Below are 23,806 nucleotides of genomic sequence, written 5' to 3'. Positions count from 1 at the left end.
TTTTTCTGTGAACAAGTATGAATATGTTGAAACAAGACTGAATAAGGCAGATCAGCCCACTACTGTCAAAAAAAAAAAAAAAAAGACTATTGAATTCTTGAAACAAGTGGGATTATCTTATCACACATGTTTTCAGAAGAACAAGATTTTAACACTGAACACTGAGAGTAGATGTCTTGTTAAGAGGGATTTTTTTTCCCAGTGTATCTTACTTGTCACATCCGTGATGCGCTCATGCTTTGTGATATGACACAGAATGAGTCACAGCTTAAAGTCAAACAGGAACTCCTCACTGATACCAACTGACGACTAAATACAAAGTCAAAACAGCAACTCAGGCACCAAAACACACACACACCTCTGCCTCGGGGCTACTTACACACAACGCTGTACACTTTGAATAACACACATACACAGACACACATAGTAGTGCGCGTGTGTGTGTTTGCATGTAAATGTATCTGCCCATATGTCTGAATGTGTGGGTGTATGTTTGGGTAAAATTTGAGTGGCAAAGAGGCACTTGAAGGGACAACTGACAGCAACACAGGATCACAGAAAAACAAGCAGTGTGTTTACATCCAGGGGCTCTGAAAAAGTTTGCAGAGGGAGGAGTAGGAAGACAGGTATGCATACAGGTAGGTAGGTAGAGAGAGAGAGAGAGAGAGAGAGAGAGAGAGAGAGGGGAGGGTTCAAAGTGTTATGTTACCTGGAGTAGGTTCACCTTGTTTTGTCAACAGGACTTGGTCATTCAAATATTCCCCAAAGATCTACAGAGCGTCGAAACACAACGCTACACACCGGCAGCCCTTATTGGAGCCTCGGGATTTCATAGCAGGGCAAGTTAGGCACCCTTCAGGCCGGATCCAGTTACACCACGGCACAAAGAAGGAGGGAGGGTAAAGGAGACAGAAAGACAGAGAGAAACAGAGGGAGTGAGACTAAATCTTAGGACAGTTTCAAAGTTGAAGAAGTCACTGGATTAGAGGGGTAGAGAGGAAGAAGAGGAAGGGCACCCAGGGGCAGAGAGAGAGAGAGAAAGTGTCTGATCCCAGCACCAGGGAGGGAGGGCAGCGCTGTCTTTGTGCCCTGATCCTCATGAGGTGCATCTGAATCAGCCAAGAAGGGACAACTGCATCATGTGGGTGAGTGGAGCTGGCATTTAGCATTAATTTAAATTTGCCATTCACTGCATAAAGAAGTACTCCCGAAAAGGTGTCTGTTTTGAATAACACCATCAGTACTGAGCGCCAGTCATCATACTGCAGCGCAAAGAAAAGCACTCAGGGTAAAGGTATGCTACAGTTTTCTCCCCTTTTAAGGTAATGTATCATGCAAATTCAGGTTTGTTGTTAAGTATACATACATTTTATATATATAGTGCTACCTGTTGAGTTTATGTTGTTTGTGGGTCTAAATGAGGAACAAGGTGGTGCGTTCAGTATTGCTGTCTATTCAATGGAAAAAAATCTCCACCTTAGTCAGTTCGTGAGTTAGTCTCATATTCAGTCTTAAAAAGTTGTTTTTTTCCCCCTTAAAACAATATAAAATCTCCCAGTGAGAAGAGACAATCCCAGTTTTTTGTAATGCAGTTTCACTTGTTTTCTGGAATATTTTTGGGAACAAGTATAAATATTTTGAAACAAGGAAGAGAAAGGCAGATCAGCCCACTAGTATCATGAAAACAGCACCCGATTCAAGAAAAGTTGATTAGCACTGGAAACAAGTAGGATTATCTCATCACACTGGCAGAACACCGAGTATGAGACTAAATGACTTGTTGAGAAGGAGATATTTTGCAGTGGATGCAGCTATGTGTAGTTTGTAGGCATCACTTGCCTGAATACACACATAACCATATGATGTACACCTGCTAACATTCAAGTCTATGCACAATAACTTTACAGTATTGTGCATGTATGTGCAGAGAAATGTGAATGTGTTTGTGTGAGACTGTGAACATCCATGCAAGCACTGCAGTGGTCTAGATCTCTGCCTGCGACTAAAGCACAAACAATATGTCACGCGTAGTTTCTCAAAAGCCCTTCTGTGGATGTCTCAATTTAGACAAAGACAATCCAACAAAGCCAAGAGCTAGCAAGGGGAACACCTCATTCAAACAAAAGGTTTACCAGGCTGAGGCTTTTATCTGTTAAACAGATCCCTGGCTGACCCAGTTATGCTTTCTTAAAAGAGCTGGAGCCGTTCCCACTGAAGGTTGGGTCCGTTGTCAGAAGGAGATCATATCCCAACTGAAAAACAAACAAAAACGTGAGAAAAAAAAAATCTTGGGATTAAGAGTTGTCATCTACATACACCTCAGAAATAAGATGTGACGCTGCCAAACATGACTAATGGTACCTGGACGTTTCCAAACACTGCTTTGGCTCATCCACTGAGTTATGTTAGTCATAGAACATGCTGGTAATGATACCAATCACAATGTTTATTTGTCCCAACAGGCAGCATTCCCGTCTTGTTTTGACCAAAGAGAACATGTATTTTCGGTTATGCTTTTGGCCACAATCAGCATCTTCACTTCTCTAGCTCTATTGATCAGGTTTTGCAGGTTGGATGGACCTCCCACTTGTTTTGTACTGTCTTAATCACCCTTCTTTAATTTCATAATCCCTTCATTATTTAACATATTCAGCTATTGTAAGTTAATAGTGATCTAGTTTCTCTTTGCATGCATGCATGCGTGTGTGTTTTGTTTCATTTTTATCTCAGCCCATCGGTATCATGTGCGTTTTTGTGTATGTGTGTTTTGTGCGTATGCTTCTACATACATTTCTGCATTCAAATGATGTATTTACATATAGGAGTGATTGTAATAAAACCTCTTACGTGGCTATCTTCCTCTCCAGACACCGCACTCTGAAATCAATATAAAACCTAAAAACTGCATTTTATTTAGAATAAATACCTATTTTCCAAAGAAGAGACAATTTCCCAATCTTTTACAAAAAATGTGTGAAGGCGCTGCCTCAGAATCAACTTACAAACTTTTATGTATGTAAGGGACTATTTATATGGCTGTTTAACCCAATCATATGAAACAGAATAGGACTTTCACTTTGACTGAGTACAACTCTCATGTTGCTCGCCAATATACTGCCAGGTTTAATTTAAAGAAATGAAACTTCCCCTGTTCAATATAGTCTAAAGTACAACTGGGATGCAGAGAGAGGAACAAGGTCTTATGGGTTCTGACTCACGCACAAAGCAAGCATTTTGTGAATCTGACTATCTTATGTCTGAGTGTCTTACGTAGTTTCTCAGTAAAACAGACTCTGCTGACATAGTTGATTCATAGCAGGATAAAGTGACCTTCCACAAAAAAAAAAAGAAAAAGGAAGGAAAAAGACTTCTGGGAGTAGAGAACCTGTCCCACCACATTCTTTGCCCCTCTCCCACTTTGCTTGTTCCTCCATTTCAGTCCCCATACCAGTCTGTTTGGATTTGAGTGACAAGAGCTAACTAGCAAACATAAAACGCCTGACAAATTACTTTTGAAGTCATTAAACTGACATTTTAGCCACTTTTAATTTTATTAACATATTTCACCTTGCTCTGAGTCAACTATTGGCACTATTGGCACTGAAAAAACACTGTAGAATGAATTCAGTGTAAGGAAACATGCAGTAAAAATAAGGACATACACCTGAAGCTGAGCAGCAGGAATAAAAAAAATAAATAAATAAATAAAAAAAAATACAATACAGTTTATGGCTGTAGAAACTTCTCACTGGTTATAAAAAATATTTCCTGGATTAGATGCTGTCTCCACCTAACACAATCTAAGGAACAAAAGTTAGTGTTCAAACACTGGTGCACAAAGGCTTTGTGAACAAGACAAAGAAACAACAACACATGGGAAAAACTCTCATTAAACCTATCTATACACCATCTGCTGATGTCCTTCAAACACACCAGATAGCAGACATAGTGTTGTGACAGTTGAACATGAAAGGATGAGTCATATTTCCCATTAATGAAGAGCTGCAGATCTGCTATCTGTCTGTTTAGAGCAGTAACAATTCAGTTAGTTTACTTTACATTTCATAAAAGAATCAAGGAAGATGTGTTAACATTAACGTAGAACAAGTGAGAGTGCAACGGCATGAAGGACCTACTGCACATTAGATCTCACAGGATGAGCCTTTTTGAAATGGTTTCAGATTGCATTGCTTCAGGGTTTGTGGTGACAAGAATGCGTTGCTGAGAGCTGGAAGTCAGCTATGTAGGGTTATATTCTATGGCACCTGTGGGATTTTACTGAATTCCCTGTCATGAGGCAAAGAAGATCTATGAAAGTATCTCAGTTTGATTATTTTCTTGTCTTTTGGCTGATACCTTTTTTTTTTTTTCACATTTAAATGTTTTATTGACAAAACAGTGAATAAGCTACAGCGTATTAACTCACAGCAACACCACAAGTCTTTAACGGCCTCAGAATCAGAAATGTGAAACTTGTCTGCTCTCCTTGGGGATTTCTTTTTTTTTTTTTTTTCCACCCCACTTGAGGGAAGTCAGAGTGCACAGCCGACTACAGAACAACATCTGTGGTAATGGCAGAAGTTTAGTGTCTGGCTCCAGCACACTTCACAAGAGTGGATGCTTAGTGACACTTTTAGATCTGACTCCTGCGCTTGTAGAGAGGTGCCCTCACATATCCATTACATTTGAATGGAGGATATTTTCTGAGATAGCAGTGGATTCATTCATCGGGTCCCAGTCGACCTTGCCACACCACACCCAGCTGTACGTGCAGATTCCAGCTGCTTCATGGTGGAGCCGGTGAGCCTGTTCGACAATAGCTTAGGGGAAATGCCTGCACCTGAAGTAAATATATTCAACAAGGCACATGAGTAAGCAGTGACGACTTGTATTGGGACATTACCAGAATGTTCCATGGGTTTGAGATGATTTGTCACTCCATTTGTAATGGATACAGACATGCATTGTTGCATGCAATCACAAAAACACATGCACAAACAATTACTCATACACAATGCACACAGATATGGTCACACATGAAAATTTAAAGTGCACACATCCACACACAGTCACAACAACAAATTTACGCAACCTCCTCATCCACACACACACACATTTTCCATGCATTTGCTCCTTTGCTGTGCAAGCATTCTGTCAGTCTTATGTTTTCTCTGCCATCTTGTCTTATGCATCCTTGTCTTTCTCTCTTCAGACATCTGTCCAGCTTCCTGAGGAAAACACTAAACCATTGAATCCCGGGCAGCAAGGTGAGCCCTGAGCTGGTGCTTGTTATTCAATAATAACTATAACATCAATCACTTTTACAGTTTTTCTTTAATGCCAAGGCAGATTTTTTTAAGTTATGCTCCATTTCCCCAAACTCTTTGCACAAATGGAAAGCTGCACACACATCTTCACAAGCTTCAAACTTCCATGTCAAAACCAAACTCCACTCAAAACCATGTAATCTTCAATCTAGACTAAACATTGCCCTCAGACATCACACAGAAACCACAAATACACACACACTACTGAATAATCATTACACACTGGTGAGATCAATTCAAAACACTACTGTAAAAACCTGTTCTTAATAATGGGTTTGTAAACCATTTATAAACATTGGTAACACTTTACAATAAGAGTACAACAATTAACGTTAGTTAATGCCATAATAAACATTAAGTAACAGGTAATAAACATTAAGTAACAGTTAACTAACCGTTAACTAATGTGTCTAAGAATCATTTACTAATGCTGTTCATGCTAAGGTATTAATTTATATGTTACTTAAGGGTTATTGTAGATATTATTAACATTAGTAAATGCCATAATAACCATTAACTAACTGTTAATTAACTACTACGGCATTAACTAACGTTAACTAATGTTAATTGTTGTACTCTTATTGTAAAGTGTTAGCTAAACATTTTTGGATGGCTATTATAAATTTGCAACTACTGTGGTGATTAGCTTACAGCCTGCAGCCAGTGATAAATGAAGGGGCTTGTGTGTTGAGTTTTCCACAAAAAGTTCAACAAATCCAGTGGATGTGTGAAAATGGGAATGGTGTTTATAGTTTTGGGAAAGGTGTGTGTTTTGGTAGATGGCGTTATGATTTGATGTTTTGTTCAGTTATGAAAACTTGCAAACTTCTCTGTTTCTCTGACCTTGATGTTTGACCTTCATGACTATTTTTTTCCCTTCCTTTGAATTTCTCTGTTTTCTCTTCTCATTTTCTGCCACTCATTTCCTGATCTTGCTCCTTGGCGTCATTCCTCTCCCTCTCTCTCTCAGTGGTTCCACGGCCCGGACGCCACAGAAGGCCCATGACGGCTCCAAAGACTCAGAGGGACAAAACATCCAAGAAGAAGAAAGTGGCGCTGACTGTCCTGACAGTTATAGTGTTGCTGGGTATACTGGTTACTGCGGCATATTTCAGTGAGTCACCACCTTTACTCCTGCTGTGTATGCAGTTTGCCTCCTCAAAGATCATGTACATAAAACACAGTGTGCCATAACAACCCTGCCCCTCTTTACAGGAATCATTCAATTTTAGTGAATTGTCATTCTCACATGCCTCACTACTCTGCCCTCTTCCTCCTGTTCTGTGCCAATCCTTTGTTCCTCAGTCAAGCAGCTGATTGACAGCAAATACTACTTCTGCAAGCGTTCAGTGAAATTCATCCCGTTAGATAAAGCCTGTGATGGGATAGAGGACTGTGCTGGAGGAGAGGATGAAATCACATGTGTGTCCAGTTTTAAGGTCAACACCACCTTCCCAGGTAAAAAAAAAAAAAAAAAAAAAAAAAAAAATGCAAATTTTCTCTTCCTGTTGCTCTCTCAAATTTGCATGGCAGGAAAAGACTTATGCTGCCAAAGCACATAAGAGTGTAACAGCAGTAATAATAATGCAATTTAGCAGAGTGTGAATAGCAGATAACTATATTCATCAAACTGATTCTTTCTCTCTCTCTCTCTCTCACAATGACTCAAAAACTGACTCCTCTTTTCTTTCTCTACCTCCAGTGCGTCTGACATCAGATCGGTGGGTCCTGCAGGTGTACAGTGCAGGTTCAGGATGGAGGAGTGTGTGTAGTGACGACTGGTCTGAGCACCATACACAGAAAGCATGCCAGCAACTGGGATACACACAGTGAGCTTTCTTCACAACCTCATAATACTAATTATTACAAGTAACCACTTGGCTGAAATTAAGTGTTTCCAGTGCCTAATGAACAACAGATTTTCCATTTACTTGTGAAACACGTGGGCAAAAAATCTGTTGTAGTCCATCTGAGACAGGTGACCTGGAATCAGACCTGACACCCTTCCTTCCTGTGTCCCACAGTAACCCTCGTAGCAGTACAGTCCCAGTGCAGACCCTAGTATCCTCCCTGAAAACAGGGCCCTTCACAGCCATCAGGCCTGGGACCAAGACCACACCCATACACCAGGCTACCATCGACCGGTAAGAAACTGTTTCCTCCACAACTCATTTCTGTGTCATAGTAGATTACATTTAAAATGATAAGTCTGTGCTGTTTGGGGAAACTCATGGTGTGCCATTAAACATTAGCTCCACACCACGTCTGCTGTGACTGTATGACATTATCATTCTCAATTCATAGTATTTGTTCTGTCATTGTTTAAGTCAGCCTCAGACAGAAATACAGGTGCTGGTGCTGACAGATGGCCGGCTCATCCCTGATATGAAAAATAGCCATGGGCATGGAAAATATCATATTAAACAGTTTGGTTGCTTCTCTCTCCTTATTGTCCTACCTGTGTTTATCATTCAAATAAACATTTCCTAGACAAATGTTCTTTCTCTCAGGTTTTAACTGTATTTGTCCGGTGCTGTCCTGTCTATATCACATGTATGCACATATGACAGAGTGACTAAGTGTTGGTTTCTGTCCGCCGGAGACAGAAAACTCTGCATAAATAGTTCCTTCTCTATCTGCTCTGTCATAACGGCAGGGAACAGGACAGACAGGTATTTTCATTCAAACAGAAACAGAGACTGAACTCACCATGGGGATTACGTCAGTGCAATTAGGTCGATATTTGGGTGTGGAAACTGTGAATGTTTGGTTAACTCTGTGGCTGTTTGTGGCAATTCATAAGTGTCATGCTAAATGCTTAATGAATGCCATTTGGTCATTCTTTTACAGCAAGGTGTGCAAATCAGGATCTGTGATATCCTTGATCTGTTCAGGTGAGTCCTGTTTTTGAAAAAAAGAATTCATATCTGAATGACATGTTTTTTTGTTTGTTTGTTTTTTTCCATGGGCAAGCTTATACTTTCCCACAACACATAATGAAACTCACCACTCACCAGACTTAGTTCCTTCATTTAGTTCTCTCACAGCAAGTGAAAAAAATACATGGAGCTCAAGAAACTGGTTAAACTGACCTCCAGTGACTATGTATGAAGACCTCTGCTGGTTCAAGAACAGATTCATTGTATAAGATGAACCCGTGGTATGTAAATGAGACAGATATCTATACATAATCTAATGGATGATTTTGTAATCCCATATGTTAGACTGTGGGCAGGTTGGCACCCAGGATCGCATTGTTGGGGGAACAGATGCCGTCATCGAGGACTGGCCGTGGCAGGTCAGCCTGCAGCAGAATGGCCAACACACTTGTGGAGGGTCTCTGGTGTCACCGAACTGGGTGGTCACTGCTGCCCACTGCTTTTCAGGGTCAGCAAACATGTCCATCTCTAATATTTTCCATTCATTTCTTTGAGCTGACAGTGACAGAAACACATGTTCACACTTCCTCTTTGCTGTCTGTCCTCTGTTGGATCTGCAGAAGTAAGAAAGAACTGAGCCGCTGGAGGGTGGTGTCAGGCAGGACCTACATGGGCACACTGGGAGGATCCTATGTGGACAGGATTTTACTGAATGCGGACTACAATGCAGCACGCAATGACTATGACATTGCAATGATAAGACTTAGCAGCCCTATCACTGTGGGAGGTTAGGAAATTCAAATTTACATAAATACATTAATGGCGATACAATGATAGAAATCACTCAACCTACATCCATTTAGCATCTGCTGGCTTGTTTGCTTGATATGAAAAGAACTGAACCAAGCAGAATAAACTGTACTTAAACCTGATCCACCAAGGGCATGTGTGGCTTTTAAAGGGTCAAGTTTACACATAATATAAAAACAGATGTTTTCTCACTTACCCCCAGTGCAGTCTATGCACGCATATAGTTTCTGTGTTATTTGGCGGAGTTTCCAGTTAGCCATGATCTGTCCCCAGTCACCTCAATACAACGGGGGTGAATGTGTACTGTGCTGTGGACCTGAAACCATCAAAAATTTACATCTGGGGGGCGGTGGGCATTGGGAACAACTCCAGAGCACTATTAATTTCGCTGACTAAAACTTTGATGAAAACTATTCGTCAACAACACTAAACAAAAACAACATGAAGACAACAAAAATGAGCCGTGCCAGACAGCAGATCTCCAGTTTGGAAGGGATCCAATCATTAGCTCAAGGGGCACAAACATGTGTACCTAATGTTTGCTGAACGTTACCTAAACGTATCTGTGCACCGACTGTATGTCTTTGCAACAGCTGGCTTTTGGGAGAGAAAAATAACTGAGATACCCTATGAGCAAACTTTAATTCGATACTAAGCACAGTATAATAATAAAAGCTAGATACAAAATACAAGAAGCTATAATCAGGAATGTTGATCATTCTGAATTCTGTAATGTGTAACATATGGTCACAAACAAATAATTTACAGAGAAAAATAATGTGAAATGTGAATAATAATAATAATAATAATAATAATTTATTTCAGCTAAAACCACTGTAGTTTTGTCAGGAAAAATGAGATTTTAAATGGCTGTCAAAATTAAAATGCTTCAAGGAGGAGACAGGGCGACTGTGGCAAACTGGAAATCACACAGAAACTATCTGGTTGAATAACTGGGGGAAAATTTTTTTGATGTGCTTTGGGGAAACTGTTTCTTTACATATATCTTTTTAGTCTACTGCCCTCTGCTGATTTTATCTCAAACAGCAAGAGGTATGGTCTTTCTGTGACAGAAAATGTTTTGTGTGTAACAAAACAGACACAAAAACAGACATACAGAGACATACAGACTTATTTTGGTTCCTGTCTTTCAGCAAGTCGTAAACCAGTCTGCCTGCCTCCTAAAGCCTTGGGGCTTGCTGCTGGAGCCTCATTGGTGGTGACAGGTTGGGGATACCTGGAGGAACAAGGTGAAGAACACAAACACACACACACACAACACAACACACTCATCAGCACCACCCTGACCTCATGAGCAAGAAAAGACACTTATTGTCCTGTGCTCTCCCCTCAGGAAAAATATCTCCGTCTCTTCAGAAGGCCTCAGTGCCTCTCATAGACTCGGCTAAGTGTTCCAGCCCCACGATCTATGGTCCTGTCATAACCAACAGGATGATTTGTGCTGGTTTCCTGGAGGGCAAAGTGGATGCCTGCCAGGTAATGGACCGTTGACTCCACTTGCAATCAATGCGTAAGAGCGCAAAGGCCAAAAGACTCGGAGGCCCACTGCACTCCAAAAATAATGCAAAAGCTTCTACTCAATCATTTACTCAGGAGCAAAAATGTTTTGGGTCATGCTGTCCTCAGCACCATTAGATATCAATCACTACAACAGGTGCTGACACAGGTGTTCCTCTCCCACACACGTTGTCACATGATAGATGTGAGAGGCTAATACAATAATCCAAATGCACAAAACTACACAAACTCTCCTGGATCCCAATATACAAAAATGGAAAGAAGCCCATATCCAATCAGACTTCACTGGTGCAACATCAATAAATATCAAAGTGAAAAAGAGATCGCAAAGATCCTCTTCAGATCGTCATCAAAATGTTGCCTGTACAAGGTTATTAAAACATTTTTTGGGAGCACTGACAATCACTGCAGACACTGTTATCTCTTTTTCAATCAGAATCAGAATCAGAATACTAAAAGTTATTGTACTCCTGTCTCACCCAGGGAGACAGCGGCGGCCCTTTGGTGTTTTTGTCCTCTCGCTGGAATCTGGTGGGAGTGGTGAGCTGGGGCGTTGGCTGTGCCAGGGAGAGAAGGCCAGGCGTCTACAGCAACGTGGATGAGCTGCTGAACTGGATACACACGGTCATGGAGGTACAGATATGATAAGTGTGTGGTATAGGGGTGTGTGTGTGTGTCACAGAGGTAGGCTGATTGGTTCCAAAAAACATTGTTAGTCAGGAGTTAATTGCACACCACAGTTTGTAAGCTAGAGTGAACGGGCCCTGTAATAGACTGGTGACCTTCCCAGGATGTTTCCACTCCTACTGCTCAATGCATGCTGGGATAGGCTCCTGCCCCCTGTGACCCTGAATAGGAATAAGTGAGTATGTAAAATGGATGGATAGATGCTTATAATAATCAGCAAAAAAAAGATTTTGTGTGAGTTTTAAAAGCTTTTCATGACACAAGAAATTATTTCTCCTCTTTTTCCATCAACTTATGCTGTACAGAAAGGGAAAACATCGCTTAAACTCAAGTGGGCAAGGCCTTGACTAGGTTTCCCACAGCGTTTGCACTCGTAGTGGGTGAAGAGGCTCTGAGTTTAACCCTGCAGTTCAGTCATGCAATGGCGAGGACAGATATTTTTTACAAGTGTTGCTTTGGGTGCTGTATTTGTGAGATACAGTTTGTGAAATGGTAGACTGTTCATTTGAAAAAAAAAAAAAAAAAAAAAAAAAAAAGACAGACAAAACAAAAACTATATAAAACTGGTCTTGATTGTTCTTATTTTATCCCCCTAGAAAAACTCCTGATGTCCTACATGCTGACCAGCAGCCAGTAAAAATCGCTTCAGAGAGACACTGAAGCTGAAAAGAGGCCTTTGCTTCAACATGGAGGGTCAGAGGAACAGAAAAGGGACCTCCAAGTGAAGCTGAAAATGCTTCTCAGCAGTAACACAGAATAACACTCAAACACAATCATCTGAATGTATGTAGCATGGAGACACACACACACACACACACACACACACATGCAATATTGGATGAAGTTGCCCTAGAATAATGTTCACAAATCCATGTTTTGTCATGAAAACAAACAGTGTTGACTCAAATTATTTTCATGATAACGGTTAATGTTTAAGTTAAGTAACGGTTAAGGTGGTAATTAAAACTTTTGTAACATGTTTGTAATGATGGTGAAGAAAACATCTATCATTTCCATAAATCTGATCTGGGATCAGCATTGTCAAATCACACTTGCATACTGTATATACACATATACACACTAATATACTTACCAATGTAAGTATATTAGACAGACAGACAGACAGACAGACAGACAGACAGACACACACACACACACACACACACAAAACATTTCACTAAAGCTTGTTTTGGGTGTTGTTCATGCCTCTTCAGGTTCTTTAGTACACAGAATCTCAGGGTGTAAAATATATATCTGTGTTTGTCATAGCAGAATGGGCCATTGCTAAAGCTCCAAACACACAATCCAATTCCAATAACACTTTTATACTCAGTTTGTGCTACACCTGTTTTTAAATAATAGAATATTTTATCACCAACACATACGCAGCCCGGAGATCTGAGCCAAATGTGACTATGATTTAGAGGTGTGCAATGTGTGATGGTGATGTTTCAAAATCATGTTGTAAAATTTAATTTATTCAGGTTTGCAGAATTTACTTTGTTGTGGAACCCATTTGCAAAGATTAAAGACGTCGTAAGCCTGTGCCATACTTAAGACAAAAGGAGTGAATGAAAAGCTTAACAAGTCAAGGGGTTGAAAGCACTCTCGGTGCTGAGATTCAGCTGTTCTGATGCTTTCTGTTTGCTCCAGTTAAGGGGCGATGCACCTTTTTACTGCCTCTTTCCACAGATTGAATTACAAGAGCACTTTAAGTGGGGAGTCAGCATTACTTGATATAACGCGTAGATGATTCAAGTAAAATGAAAATTAGTCTAACGAAGTGCTAAATGAAGAAAGCGTAAAACTCCATTCACACTGTAAGTGTTCACTGCAGTGTTCAGTGCAAATTGATGTTCAATGTGCCTTAAGAAAACGCATATACATATACTAAAGCCAAGCTGTTAATAGTGGTGATCACTAGCTGGGTATAATGTGAACAAAAGGAAATACATGCTAATTTGCCATAGGGTCATTTTCAGTTTTCAGTCATGGTCCAATCTCTGATGGCAGCACAGTGAAGTGTGATTCTTTAATTCTGTGATGTGAAAGATGAGCTTGTGTTTTAAAGTTTATTTATCATGCTCTAGGTTTATAGAGTTACACAGACTAAATACAAAATTGCACTTTTTATTTAAAGTGAAAGTTGTGTACATTTTGTTTGACTCAGCTGTATTGTTAAATACAGTCATTGCACAAGCATAACATTTCTTTCTAAGCCTGCATGCAGTGTGCCAGGGTGGCTGATAATGGTTGTACATTTGTTGCTCATGTTTTATGTGCTTGTAAATAAGATATATATATTATAATAAATTGCATTCTTCTTGGACCAAAGTTTGGGAGTATGTTTTGAGACAACATGTATTGTAGTCATTTTACCATAGACACATAATGGTCACAAAATGACTGACTGACCATTTGCAAGTGCAAATGTTGGAAAATGCTGCCCATATTCTTATGCCTTGAATGTCACTTCAACCAGTGAAGAGTGATGCTCAGACGAACGTCACAAAAACGTCTAAATAAGCCATTTGGTTACCACAGTCCAGCTGATGGAATGTCATTTAATACAGATGCTCTCGTTTCATGTTGACAAAATTATTAACCTGTCTGTCCAAGACCATGGGGATAACATGCTAATCCTTTTTATATTTGTCCTTTACTGCTGGGTGAGAGCTAAAATGATTCAGGACACACACCGGGATATCTTTTATGTACAGTAGAACAGGAATCTGCTGCAAAACAGCTCCTAACTGAGTTAGCCCCGTTTTAATTGCAACACCTATCATCTTACTATTAATTGCCTTCCTGTATAATAAAATGAAATGAAAATGAACATGACATTGGACACAAAAGAATAAAATTTGAACATATATTTTTGTGTGTCTGTATAGCAGTGCAACATATTATTTTTAAATGAAAAAATAAAATGTGCCAGCAAGCCTTTTGGTCCTTACTTACTAAACTGTGATACCATGCATTGTATCACATTGCAAAATACTTTGCAACTTTCATCATAATACACTGGAAAGAGCTGTATGACGAAAGACACAAAAGATGAGGTGACGTGGAAATGAAATTTTTTTATCTTTTAATGATCTCTTACTCAGTATTCTTTTCATCCCGCCCACATTTCCCCTTCCAGCAGTAGAACATTATTTCAACACATGGGTATTTCCCGATTACTGGACTGGACAGAGAACATGTCATACAGAGACAAAGAGGCAGTTGTAATGTGTAAGAAAGAGCCATTTATTAGTCCTGTCAGAAAATATGAGCGTCTGACACAGGCCAGTGACAAAACCCAAGACTGGCTGATGTTGCCATAGCAGCTGAGCTCCACCAGCTGGGAGCTCTGGTGTCGGCCAGCAGGTGAAACAACCCGAGTCGTCCCAACCTCTCATGTATCACAGGAGGGAAGGCCCAGATGGAGGGTCCTGTATTTTTGCCTAACTAAAACAGGCACTGCAGAATAACAGCATAGGTATAATCCTAACCTACAGCAGCTGGAACCAATGCAATTATCTAACATCAACGTAAAGTCGGCTGAGTGACAAAAACATCCACTTGTGAGCCCTCTGATGAACAATTCTGCAGCAGCTCCTTTGCCAGTTAACATCTGCGGCTCTTCGGCCAATCAAAAACAGGAACGGCTGTTATATACTTGATGTGGTTAAGGCTATCTCCTTGTATTCCTGCCGCCACCTTTAAATGGGTCCTCCTGGATCAAGACAGGGAGAGACACAGACAGAAAGTGATTAAAAAACTGTCAAGGAAATGGAAAAATGGCAAAAAGCCAATGACGGTAACAGATTACAGATTTCATAATTGATGTTTCGGATTGTTTGAGAAGTCGGCAATACAGACAATTAAAAAATATGGACAAGTGTATGCTTGGGAATTTGCTGAAAGGAGTGTTTTATGCACTAACTTGCTAAGACATGGTAATCAAAACACAGGAGGGGTTAGAAAAGTGGACTGTCTAAAAATGCATACTTTTTTAGTCTGTTCCATTTCCTCAGAAAACTGTATGAAAACCCACTTCACACATTAGGCCTTGTTTTGTTTAATGGAATTAAAAAAAAAATAATAATAATAGTAATAGAGGCCTAATGTGCATATGCACTCTTATGCCCTGGTCTCCAAATCATGTTACATGCCATGGGATCATGTCTTTTCAGAGTGCAGTCTCACAATACCTCTTCATCACTGTCATCGAATTCAATTCCTCTAGACGACAGGCTCTGGCTTTGGCTCTGAGAGCTGCGCTTAGTGAAGGACGATGCTGCTGCTCTAGGGTAAGAAAGAGGAAGGACACAAGTCAAACAAGGACATGTGCATCTCACTTTTAAAATATACGCTAGACAGGGGTAAGGAGTAGGGAGAAGAAGAAAAAATGAGTGTGTATATCTGCGAGTCTCTAGCGTTTTCTTACTGCAAACACTAGACTCGACTGTGAACAGACACACATACTTTTGGGCAGGCTGGGGAGCTTTCATCACAGGTATATCTTCATCAGAGTCATCAATGAATGCCTGCAGATACATGAAGGGAGAGAAGGTTGGAAGACGGTGTAGTCTGAGTGTAAATTAGGGCCCCCTGAAAGTCAATGACTTGAATCTATCATCCGCTAAATTTGACTTAAAGTCACAGATTCTCTTATTCACGTCACAGAAGTGACAAATATTGTGTGGTCGCAGACAGAGCACAAAAGAACAGACTCACTGCTGCTTTTAATGTTGCTATCGCATTTTTATAGTCATTCATGACTAATGACTCATTCTCATCCTGAAAAAGCAGCTAATCTAATCTAATCTAAAACTATCTGAAACAGGATGGTGACTAAAACCTCAACACAGATATAGATTTTAAATGCTAAAATAGGCTATGTATGTTTAACTCCAGTGCATTTGATTATAGTTAATTCTGATTGCTTATTTTATTATTAACATGGTCTATCAACACCAAAACCTGTGCTAATACATTTTGTAACTGCCAGAAAGACTATGAATTAAAATAAATAAATCAACAAATAAAACCATGAATAGCTGAACTGTTGTTTTGAACAGCCAAATTAGATTCCACTGAGGATATTCAGAGTCAGATACAGCCCTTGTTGAAACTGGAAAAAGTGTGTGTCTGTGTAGTTGCTTGACTTACTTCATCATCTATGTAGGACTTGGCAGCTCCGGTCCGAGTTGGTCTCTGAGATGGAGCCTGGAATGCTGAAGGGTGTGAGAGAAAATTAAAGGAGGAGGTGAGGCGAAAGTACGTTGGAAATGGAGAGAGGAGGGGCCGCAGAGGGCAGGACTGGAAGGAAAGGATTTAATCTCTGATGAAACACACTCAGATTTCTGCACATTGTCCTTGAAGCCTCAGACTGGTAAATCAGTGTGCACATAGACAAAGTCACACACACTCCTACCGTCCATGATGCTTCTGCTTTGAACTGGAGCTGAACGGCCCCGCCGGCTTTGGCTTGCTGGCTTTGGCTCCGATGCAGCAGCACCTGGATAGGCAGATAGGTGTATTTTATCACTATGTACATTATTCTTCCATAAGAGTGAGTTGTAATTAACCCTTCTGTAATTTCACTCCTGCTTTGAAAATTTATATTATGCTGTGTCATGTGATATCACTGAAGCATATGCATTTCAATGTCTGAAGTGCAGTCATGTGGAAGCTCCATGAGGAAGCTATGGGCCAAACATCCTTTTTCTTGCAAACATGACAGAAGAAAGATGACAACAATAGAGCTGTGTTTCATTTGCGGTTTAATTGGCCCTGATTGAGTTCCCCTCAGCAGCACCTGTTGTTTCATTTGTCTGACAAACTCAAGTGAACTTGGTGAGATGAAGCCTTTCAGGGATGAGGGAGTGATGGTCACTCCAGAGGTGTATATTAACTTCAGTGCACTACAGCTCTCCATTATTTCTGATGCAATGGCAACATGTAGAAGGGAGGAAATGATGTAAGTGTAAGTAAATGAACCACTCTCTATGTGATTACAGTAATCCTGGGGAAATTCAAGTTATCTGTCATATTATTTTTTGTTCTATACTTCACCTTACCCTTGTACAACATTAATCCAACAACTACTACTACTAGTAATAATAATAACAAAAATAATGAGCCCAGTAATCACAAACAGAGAAATTTCAAAACCAAAAATCAGTGTAAGCCAAGTTAGCAAATACTGATGTATCACAATCATCTGCAGGTGCCGGCTCCTTAATTCATGGCAGGTGTTTCTATCTATGAAAAGCAACAACGCGTGGGCTGGCTGTGGACAAATGCTTTCAATTTCAACTCCTGGTTCTCAGTTTCCCTCCGGTCTAGAAGTGGCCTCTGTGTTACGTATGCTGTTACGTAAGGACCAAATGGAAATGAAACAACTAATGAAACGCAGCCTCGCAGTCATGATAACTCACCTCTTCCCCTCCCCCGGCTGCCCCTCCCCCTGCCCCGCCCTCGGCCACGTGTTGGGGGAGCGACAGGGGCGGGGTCCTCGTCAGAGTCCATAGCAACGTCAGCCAGCTCGTCTGACATGTCCAAGCCTTGAAGGTTATCGCCTCGCTCCAAACGGTGAGCTTTGGCTCTGTTGATAGCCTGAGATGGAGGAAGAAAGGGAAAAAGAGAACGATCAAGAAAAGCACAAAATAAATGTAAAGAGGGCAGTGAGTGGAAGAGGAGGTACCTTCAAATAAAACTACTGTGTGTATTCATACATGAAGCCTGTGTGCATTTATTACTTACTTCTCTGATTTCCTCATCTTCCTCAGTTGTGTTCTTTTTGGAGTTTCTGAAACGCAGGATCTGAAAAGAGACAGACAAGCCACTCTTACAAACAACATATGACGACTCCTCCAACACAACTCCATCCCTCTTTCCTCTCCTCCCCTACCTCTGCATCTATATCCTGTTCTGTGGTTACTCCTCTGGCCTGGAGGTGGCGCTGTGTCTTCTCCAGCTGGTAACTGACCAGCTCCTCAATGGCATCTTTCTCATCTTTGTCCACGAATTCCTGGATGGCCTTCCCCATGCCCTGCTCGGTCAGCAGGGACAGCTGTACCTTCTGTGAAGACATGCACATGCTTATTAAAATGACATACAAAAGTTGGGGAAAATAAGTGTTTTGGTATTCGGCGTGTTAAAGGCCTTTTCACAGCAACCAATCTGACATGAAATAGCAAGATGAACACAGCACAGATTAAGGTTTTGTTTCATTTAAATGTAAAAGAGCCTTTCCAGTGAGCCAGCGAGCCAGCACTCACAACAGGACCCAAATGGTACAGATCTCAAAATGGATGCTGGTCTATAGAGCAATATATTATGTATACAAATACGGGCTCAACACAAAAGACAAAACATAGTGCAGTGAAAAGCACTTCAGATTATTCAAAAACTGAGCAATCAGACAGTTTGTTCAGCAGACTTCTGTTAACAATACTTTGCTGATGGAGTGACAAATAACAGTTAAAAAACAGTACAACTTTTTGATTATCAAACATGAAAAAAGATTTCTACAAATGCGTCTTTTTATGTACAACAAAAATACTGGCAAACATGTCAAAGTTTTTTACTCTCAAATATAAATATTGTTATCAGCCCTAAAAATTCAGTATTGTGTGTTCACAAAAATCCAGTGTGTGTGTGTGTGTGTGTGTGTTAATGTGTGTGAACCTGTTCCGCTGCTTCAAAGTACTGTTTAACCAGGTCTTCCACTCTTAGGCCCTCAACTGCAGTGTTTTTAAACACCTGGCCATAGTCAATGTTGATCTCATCTGAAAAGCATCAAGAGTTCAGGACAGCAAATCAAAGATGTTAACTGAAAAAATATAGAGAGAGAGTTTTTTTTTTTTAAATTTAGTGATATAATTTTTTCTGCTCAGTGTTTTTGCTGAATAAATGGTGTATGGCTGTGTATTTAGTCTGTGTGAGACCTTTGATGTCCTCCTTTTGCTCACGGCGTCTGACAAAGTGAATAATGTCTTTGGGGTTAGCCACACGGTCCACAAACTTCTGACTGAAACGAGAAACGTTGAATGGCTCAAAACCACCGCTGTAGTCCACCTGGGGAGAGAGATGATGGAAGTGGCTGAACTCTAATAAACTGACTGTAAGGAGAAATGTGGAAATCATGTATATCATGTGTAGCTTACCCTGAGGCGAATCAGTGGTTTTTCTGGGGTGAGATCACACCCTAGTCTTTCTCTTTCAGCTTCCTCTATCATCTCTATGACCTTGGGAATGTGAGCGAGAGGAAGAAAACTGTAAGGAGATGACTGAGCAGTGAATATGAGACTGCTAATGTAATAGTAATGGTAAAGTTTGTTGTGGTTGTCTTGAGTTACTTTGGCATAGCAGAAATCCTCCACTTTCTTTGTGACCTGGGGTGTATCCGGTGTGAAGAGGTCTTGGTAGTCGGCCAGCACCAGGTCTTGGATGAAGAACTGACGCACCGTCTGTAGCGGGATCTTCTGCAGGTTCATCTTACGACCCTTCACCCTCAGGAGGCCTATGTGCCTGGATCCACACAAACAGAGAAAGCTGTGGGATTTCTGTATCGCCAAAACAAAACAAAAAGCTGGCACATAATCTGAAGGCAGGGTGACACAGGGTGGCTTATTTTTATCTGTACTCTCAATTTGTGTGTGTGTGTGTATGTGTGTGTGTGTGTGTGTGTATTTGTACTTCTTGGCGGCTTCTCCGGGGGACAAGGAGGTGGCTACAGAGCTGCCAGGCTGTGTGACGTAGAAGAGCTGCTGTTCATTCCTGGTTGGTGCTATCAAACACTCGTGCTCATGACCCCACACCACCAGGTCGATAAAGTCATCCAGAAACTGCTCTGGGATGTAGTTAGTGGGACCGTGCTTGCTCCTTAAAGAAACACACACAGATAAAGGCTATTAAAAACATATAATAAAAAAATACTAATGACAACTGGATGTAGGTAGATATAGGGAAAACTGAACTAGGTAAATGCTAAAATAAGCACCTAGGACTATAACAGATACTGTCAACTTTTTCCCCAAGCGTAACGACTTATGCATAATCTTGTTATCTTTTTTTTTTCTACCTAATTGTACTTTGAAATCAAACAGCACCTGCAGTAGGTACACAAATTCCCACTCAAACTGGCAGCAACTAATGAAGTCAAAAAAGGTAGAGAGCTGTTTGTTAACAAAAACTATCATGACACTCAAACTATTAGTGAATAAGCATTTTTGTTGACTGAAATAAAAATAAAAGCTCACTACAATGTGCACGGCAAAACTGCCTACAATAAAATAAAATTGCACAGAATAATGTATTACTTTTTTGTAGTTCAATGCAAATAGAGCCTGCACTAAACTCTAATCAGAAGTTATGCGACCCAATCCATTAACACTAAAATGTAAACAGAAAATAAATAAAACCTAAACTAAAACTAATAACTAGTTTCAGATCTAAAACCAAAATTGTGAATGTACCCTGAAAACTAATTAAAGCCGAAATTGAAATCTAAAATCTGGAACACAAATAAAACTGAAACAAAATGTAAAGACTTGAAACTATAATTACTCTGGTACAGAGATATAGAACCAGCATGTAATTGCACCGGCAACCTACGCCTGCGAGACGTGGGTTAAAACAGCCGGTATCACTAACACCCTGGATGTCTTCCACCGGCGGTGCCTCACAAAAATCTTGAGGACCTCATGTCGAGACCACGTCACCAACAAAGAGGTGATGAGGAGGACAAAGGTGCCACTATTGTCCGACACATACTCCACCTACCAACATAGCGGCTGGCGAGTGGAGCAATGGACTGGGTGTCGGAAGGCAGCAAGAGGAAGCGAGGGAGGCCAAAGAAGATGTGGAGACATACGTTCAAGGAAGACCTGAATGAGATGGGTTTCGGCTGGCATGGCGCAAGGATGATCGCCAGTGACCGGTCCAAATGGAGGGGACTTATCGCCCAGTGTTCCAATAGGAACGGTGTCATATCTGCCCTCCCCAGCCCCATCCTGTAGTCTGAACTCTAAGGCGAGGTAAGACATACAGAGGCATATAATATGCAAGTTCAAGTTTATTTAAAGCCCAATATCACTGTTTACAGTCTCAAAGGACTTTACATGCCCACATGTTTACAACAAACAGGAAGAAACCTCCGGCTTAATCCTCACAGTGGGCAGCAAAAAACTCTATGCGTCTGATGGCCCGTCACTGTCCTGCATCATCTCCAACGTCCTTAGGTTCTTCGTTCTATGACTAAAATTTAGACCTATTCTATCCTAATGGTGAGGTGTGAAGAGGAGGAGTTGCCTTTGATAGTATAAAAAATACATGCAAACACACACACACACACACACACACACACCTGTTCTGGTGGATGGTGAAGAGATTAAACCACTCGTCTTGGTCCTCTTTGGGCCGAAGCATGGTTACCTGGTTGTTGACAAACATCCTGTACAGGCGCTCATCAGGGATGGAGCCTAAAGACAAAAGCATACATCCATACACAGGTTTCAGTGTCAGAACAATATGAATGTGGGAATAAATATCACCAATCACAACCATGCCCCCCAAATACAAAAACACTGACCAAGGCCATATAACGCTAGTTTGGTGCTGCCTTTCTGCATGAGGATGGGACTGATCTGAATTTTCTCCACTGACTGGGAATGACCAAAGTGATTGACAAGGCCACATGAGCCCAGTAGATCCAGTGCACATAAACCTTCAGCCTTGGGGTAGAGAAAGCAAGCATTACACACAAACACACAAACATACAGATTCAGTTATATGAGACGTGGAAGAATTTCTTGTTCACACTGGAAGCAGCTTACCCCAGTCGGGTCATCATGGTTACCATGAATGCTGAATACAGGAATAGAGATGTTTAGGTTTTCATCCTGATAGTTAACCCAGGGGAACCTAAAGACACATAAACACATCATTAAAATAACATTTCATTAAACCAGAATATCATGTTTGCAGAAATAAACGCCACACACAAGTTTGAAAGACAGAGACAGAGGAACTGACTTGCTGGTGTTGAAGTTGATCGCCTGGTCGCTGAGTATGTTGAAGAGAATAGGGGAGTCTCCCATGCAGTATTTTCTTAGCATAGTGATGCCAGTGTGGAGGCAGCGGCGTGACGGCTTGTTCTCATGGAACAAGTCCCCTCCCAGCAGGATGAAATCAACCTATAGGAAAAAAAAAAACAATATGGCAGCTTGTGAGCAGGACAGGTAGGCTAAGCCTTGCAGCAAGTTTGGTGAAATCTATACAATGAAACAGACAAACACTGATTCACCCATCTGAGCCTGATACAAAACACTGGCACTCACACACAAATACACATCTATCTGCATATACCTGATTCGTCTGGGCACATTTCAGGATCTCCTCTAGTGTATTGTAAGTGTCATTCCCACGAATAGCATCTTTCTCCATGTAACCGAGGTGAATATCTGTGGCAATCAGGATCTTGAAGGTATCCTCATCATCCCTGGAAGCATACCACGCATGACAAACAACTGGGTGACAACAGCAGCGACAACCACACAGCTGATTCCATGAGGGTTAATCCACATAATACCTGGATATCAACATGACTTGCAATTGCAAAAATAGCAGACACAATATTATTGAACAACGTGCAGAAACATAACCTGCACCACCGGGGTACCCTTGCATGATCTGTTTGAGGTTTCAAACATAAGAGAAAACATATGCCCCCATTCAGGTTAGCAATGAGTATGAGGTGAGGATTTGACCAAACTTACAGGTTGCTTGGCGATGACATGATGAGGTGGGAGAGGGTCTGATCTGTTCACACCAGCATGAAACTGAATCTGTAGATGAGGAGATGAGGCTCTGACTTTTAGCTGTGATGCACTCTGCACTCAAAACACAAACATTACAAAGGTAGCTCTTACTCCTTTGTCGTGCCTTTTTTTTTTTTTTTTTTTTTTTTTTTTTTAGCAAGAAGCAGTCATCACAGCACATTTCATTACAATACAATCACTGAAGCGTAGAGTTTAATAATAAGTAAGCAGTAACAGTAACAGGATGGTGACCACAACAACCCACGTTAGCTCTGAATTAAGCTAGAACAACATGGCTGAAAGTTATAAAGGACCTGCCATTTGTGAAATAAACATGTTGGCTGGTTTTCACCGATGCGTAATACACGTGTAAGCTATGTACATGAGTTTGTAGTGTATGGCAGTGTGCTAAGTTAATTAGCCAGTGTGCCACCCACCTCCTCTAATCCCAGAAGACGCGCCGCAATACTTCTGTTCTGCGTGGAAACTCCCGGCAAGTCTTGCAAACTGGCCCCCGCCCCTCGCAGGTCATCTGTGGTCACTGTAGTTGTATTACCGAGCATCTCCGGTTCACATCTGTGGATTCTCGGTGGAATAAAAACTACATTTCCGGTACGTGAGATTGGTGCGCTTGTTTTGTTTAAAGGGGCACACCGACCTTAAGCCGCGGCTGTAAAATGAAAAGTATGCGTGCACACTAATGCAGCGGGCCACACTGAGATGAATATAAAGCGTACCCTCCGTGGAT

At 41.0% G+C, this 23,806-nt stretch overlaps 2 protein-coding genes across 3 annotated transcripts; one reads left to right on the top strand and one right to left on the bottom strand.

Annotated features, from left to right (window-relative positions):
• The first annotated feature begins 714 nt into the window (after positions 1–714).
• tmprss4a (transmembrane serine protease 4a) lies at positions 715–13,015 on the top strand. Its single transcript, XM_030067718.1, has 13 exons — positions 715–1,145; positions 5,213–5,267; positions 6,298–6,441; positions 6,633–6,785; positions 7,030–7,156; positions 7,352–7,471; positions 8,178–8,221; positions 8,552–8,714; positions 8,827–8,993; positions 10,171–10,266; positions 10,371–10,513; positions 11,039–11,188; positions 11,839–13,015. Exons 1-13 carry the CDS (start codon positions 1,140–1,142, stop codon positions 11,848–11,850), a joined length of 1,380 nt encoding a protein of 459 aa, XP_029923578.1. The 5' UTR covers positions 715–1,139; the 3' UTR covers positions 11,851–13,015.
• A 1,458-nt stretch (positions 13,016–14,473) lies between these two features.
• mre11a (MRE11 homolog A, double strand break repair nuclease) lies at positions 14,474–23,569 on the bottom strand. Of its 2 annotated transcripts, none has more exons than XM_030067818.1 (20): positions 23,496–23,569; positions 23,017–23,085; positions 22,607–22,739; positions 22,274–22,434; positions 22,075–22,162; positions 21,831–21,972; positions 21,606–21,720; positions 19,937–20,122; positions 19,597–19,768; positions 19,405–19,485; positions 19,186–19,315; positions 18,926–19,026; positions 18,147–18,317; positions 17,999–18,058; positions 17,674–17,851; positions 16,668–16,751; positions 16,403–16,467; positions 15,716–15,777; positions 15,442–15,535; positions 14,474–14,963 (listed from the first exon to the last, which is right to left on the bottom strand). In XM_030067818.1, exons 2-20 carry the CDS (start codon positions 23,034–23,036, stop codon positions 14,922–14,924), a joined length of 2,085 nt encoding a protein of 694 aa, XP_029923678.1. In that variant the 5' UTR covers positions 23,037–23,085; positions 23,496–23,569; the 3' UTR covers positions 14,474–14,921. The 2 variants fall into 2 exon arrangements, with proteins under 2 accessions (XP_029923678.1, XP_029923677.1); XM_030067817.1 differs by having other exon boundaries at positions 23,017–23,130; positions 23,496–23,513.
• Positions 23,570–23,806: the final 237 nt, after the last annotated feature.

The sequence above is a fragment of the Myripristis murdjan genome, chromosome 13 (assembly GCF_902150065.1).
Source record: "Myripristis murdjan chromosome 13, fMyrMur1.1, whole genome shotgun sequence".
Lineage (NCBI taxonomy): Eukaryota > Metazoa > Chordata > Actinopteri > Holocentriformes > Holocentridae > Myripristis > Myripristis murdjan.
This window is presented reverse-complemented; position numbering and strand designations above follow the sequence as displayed.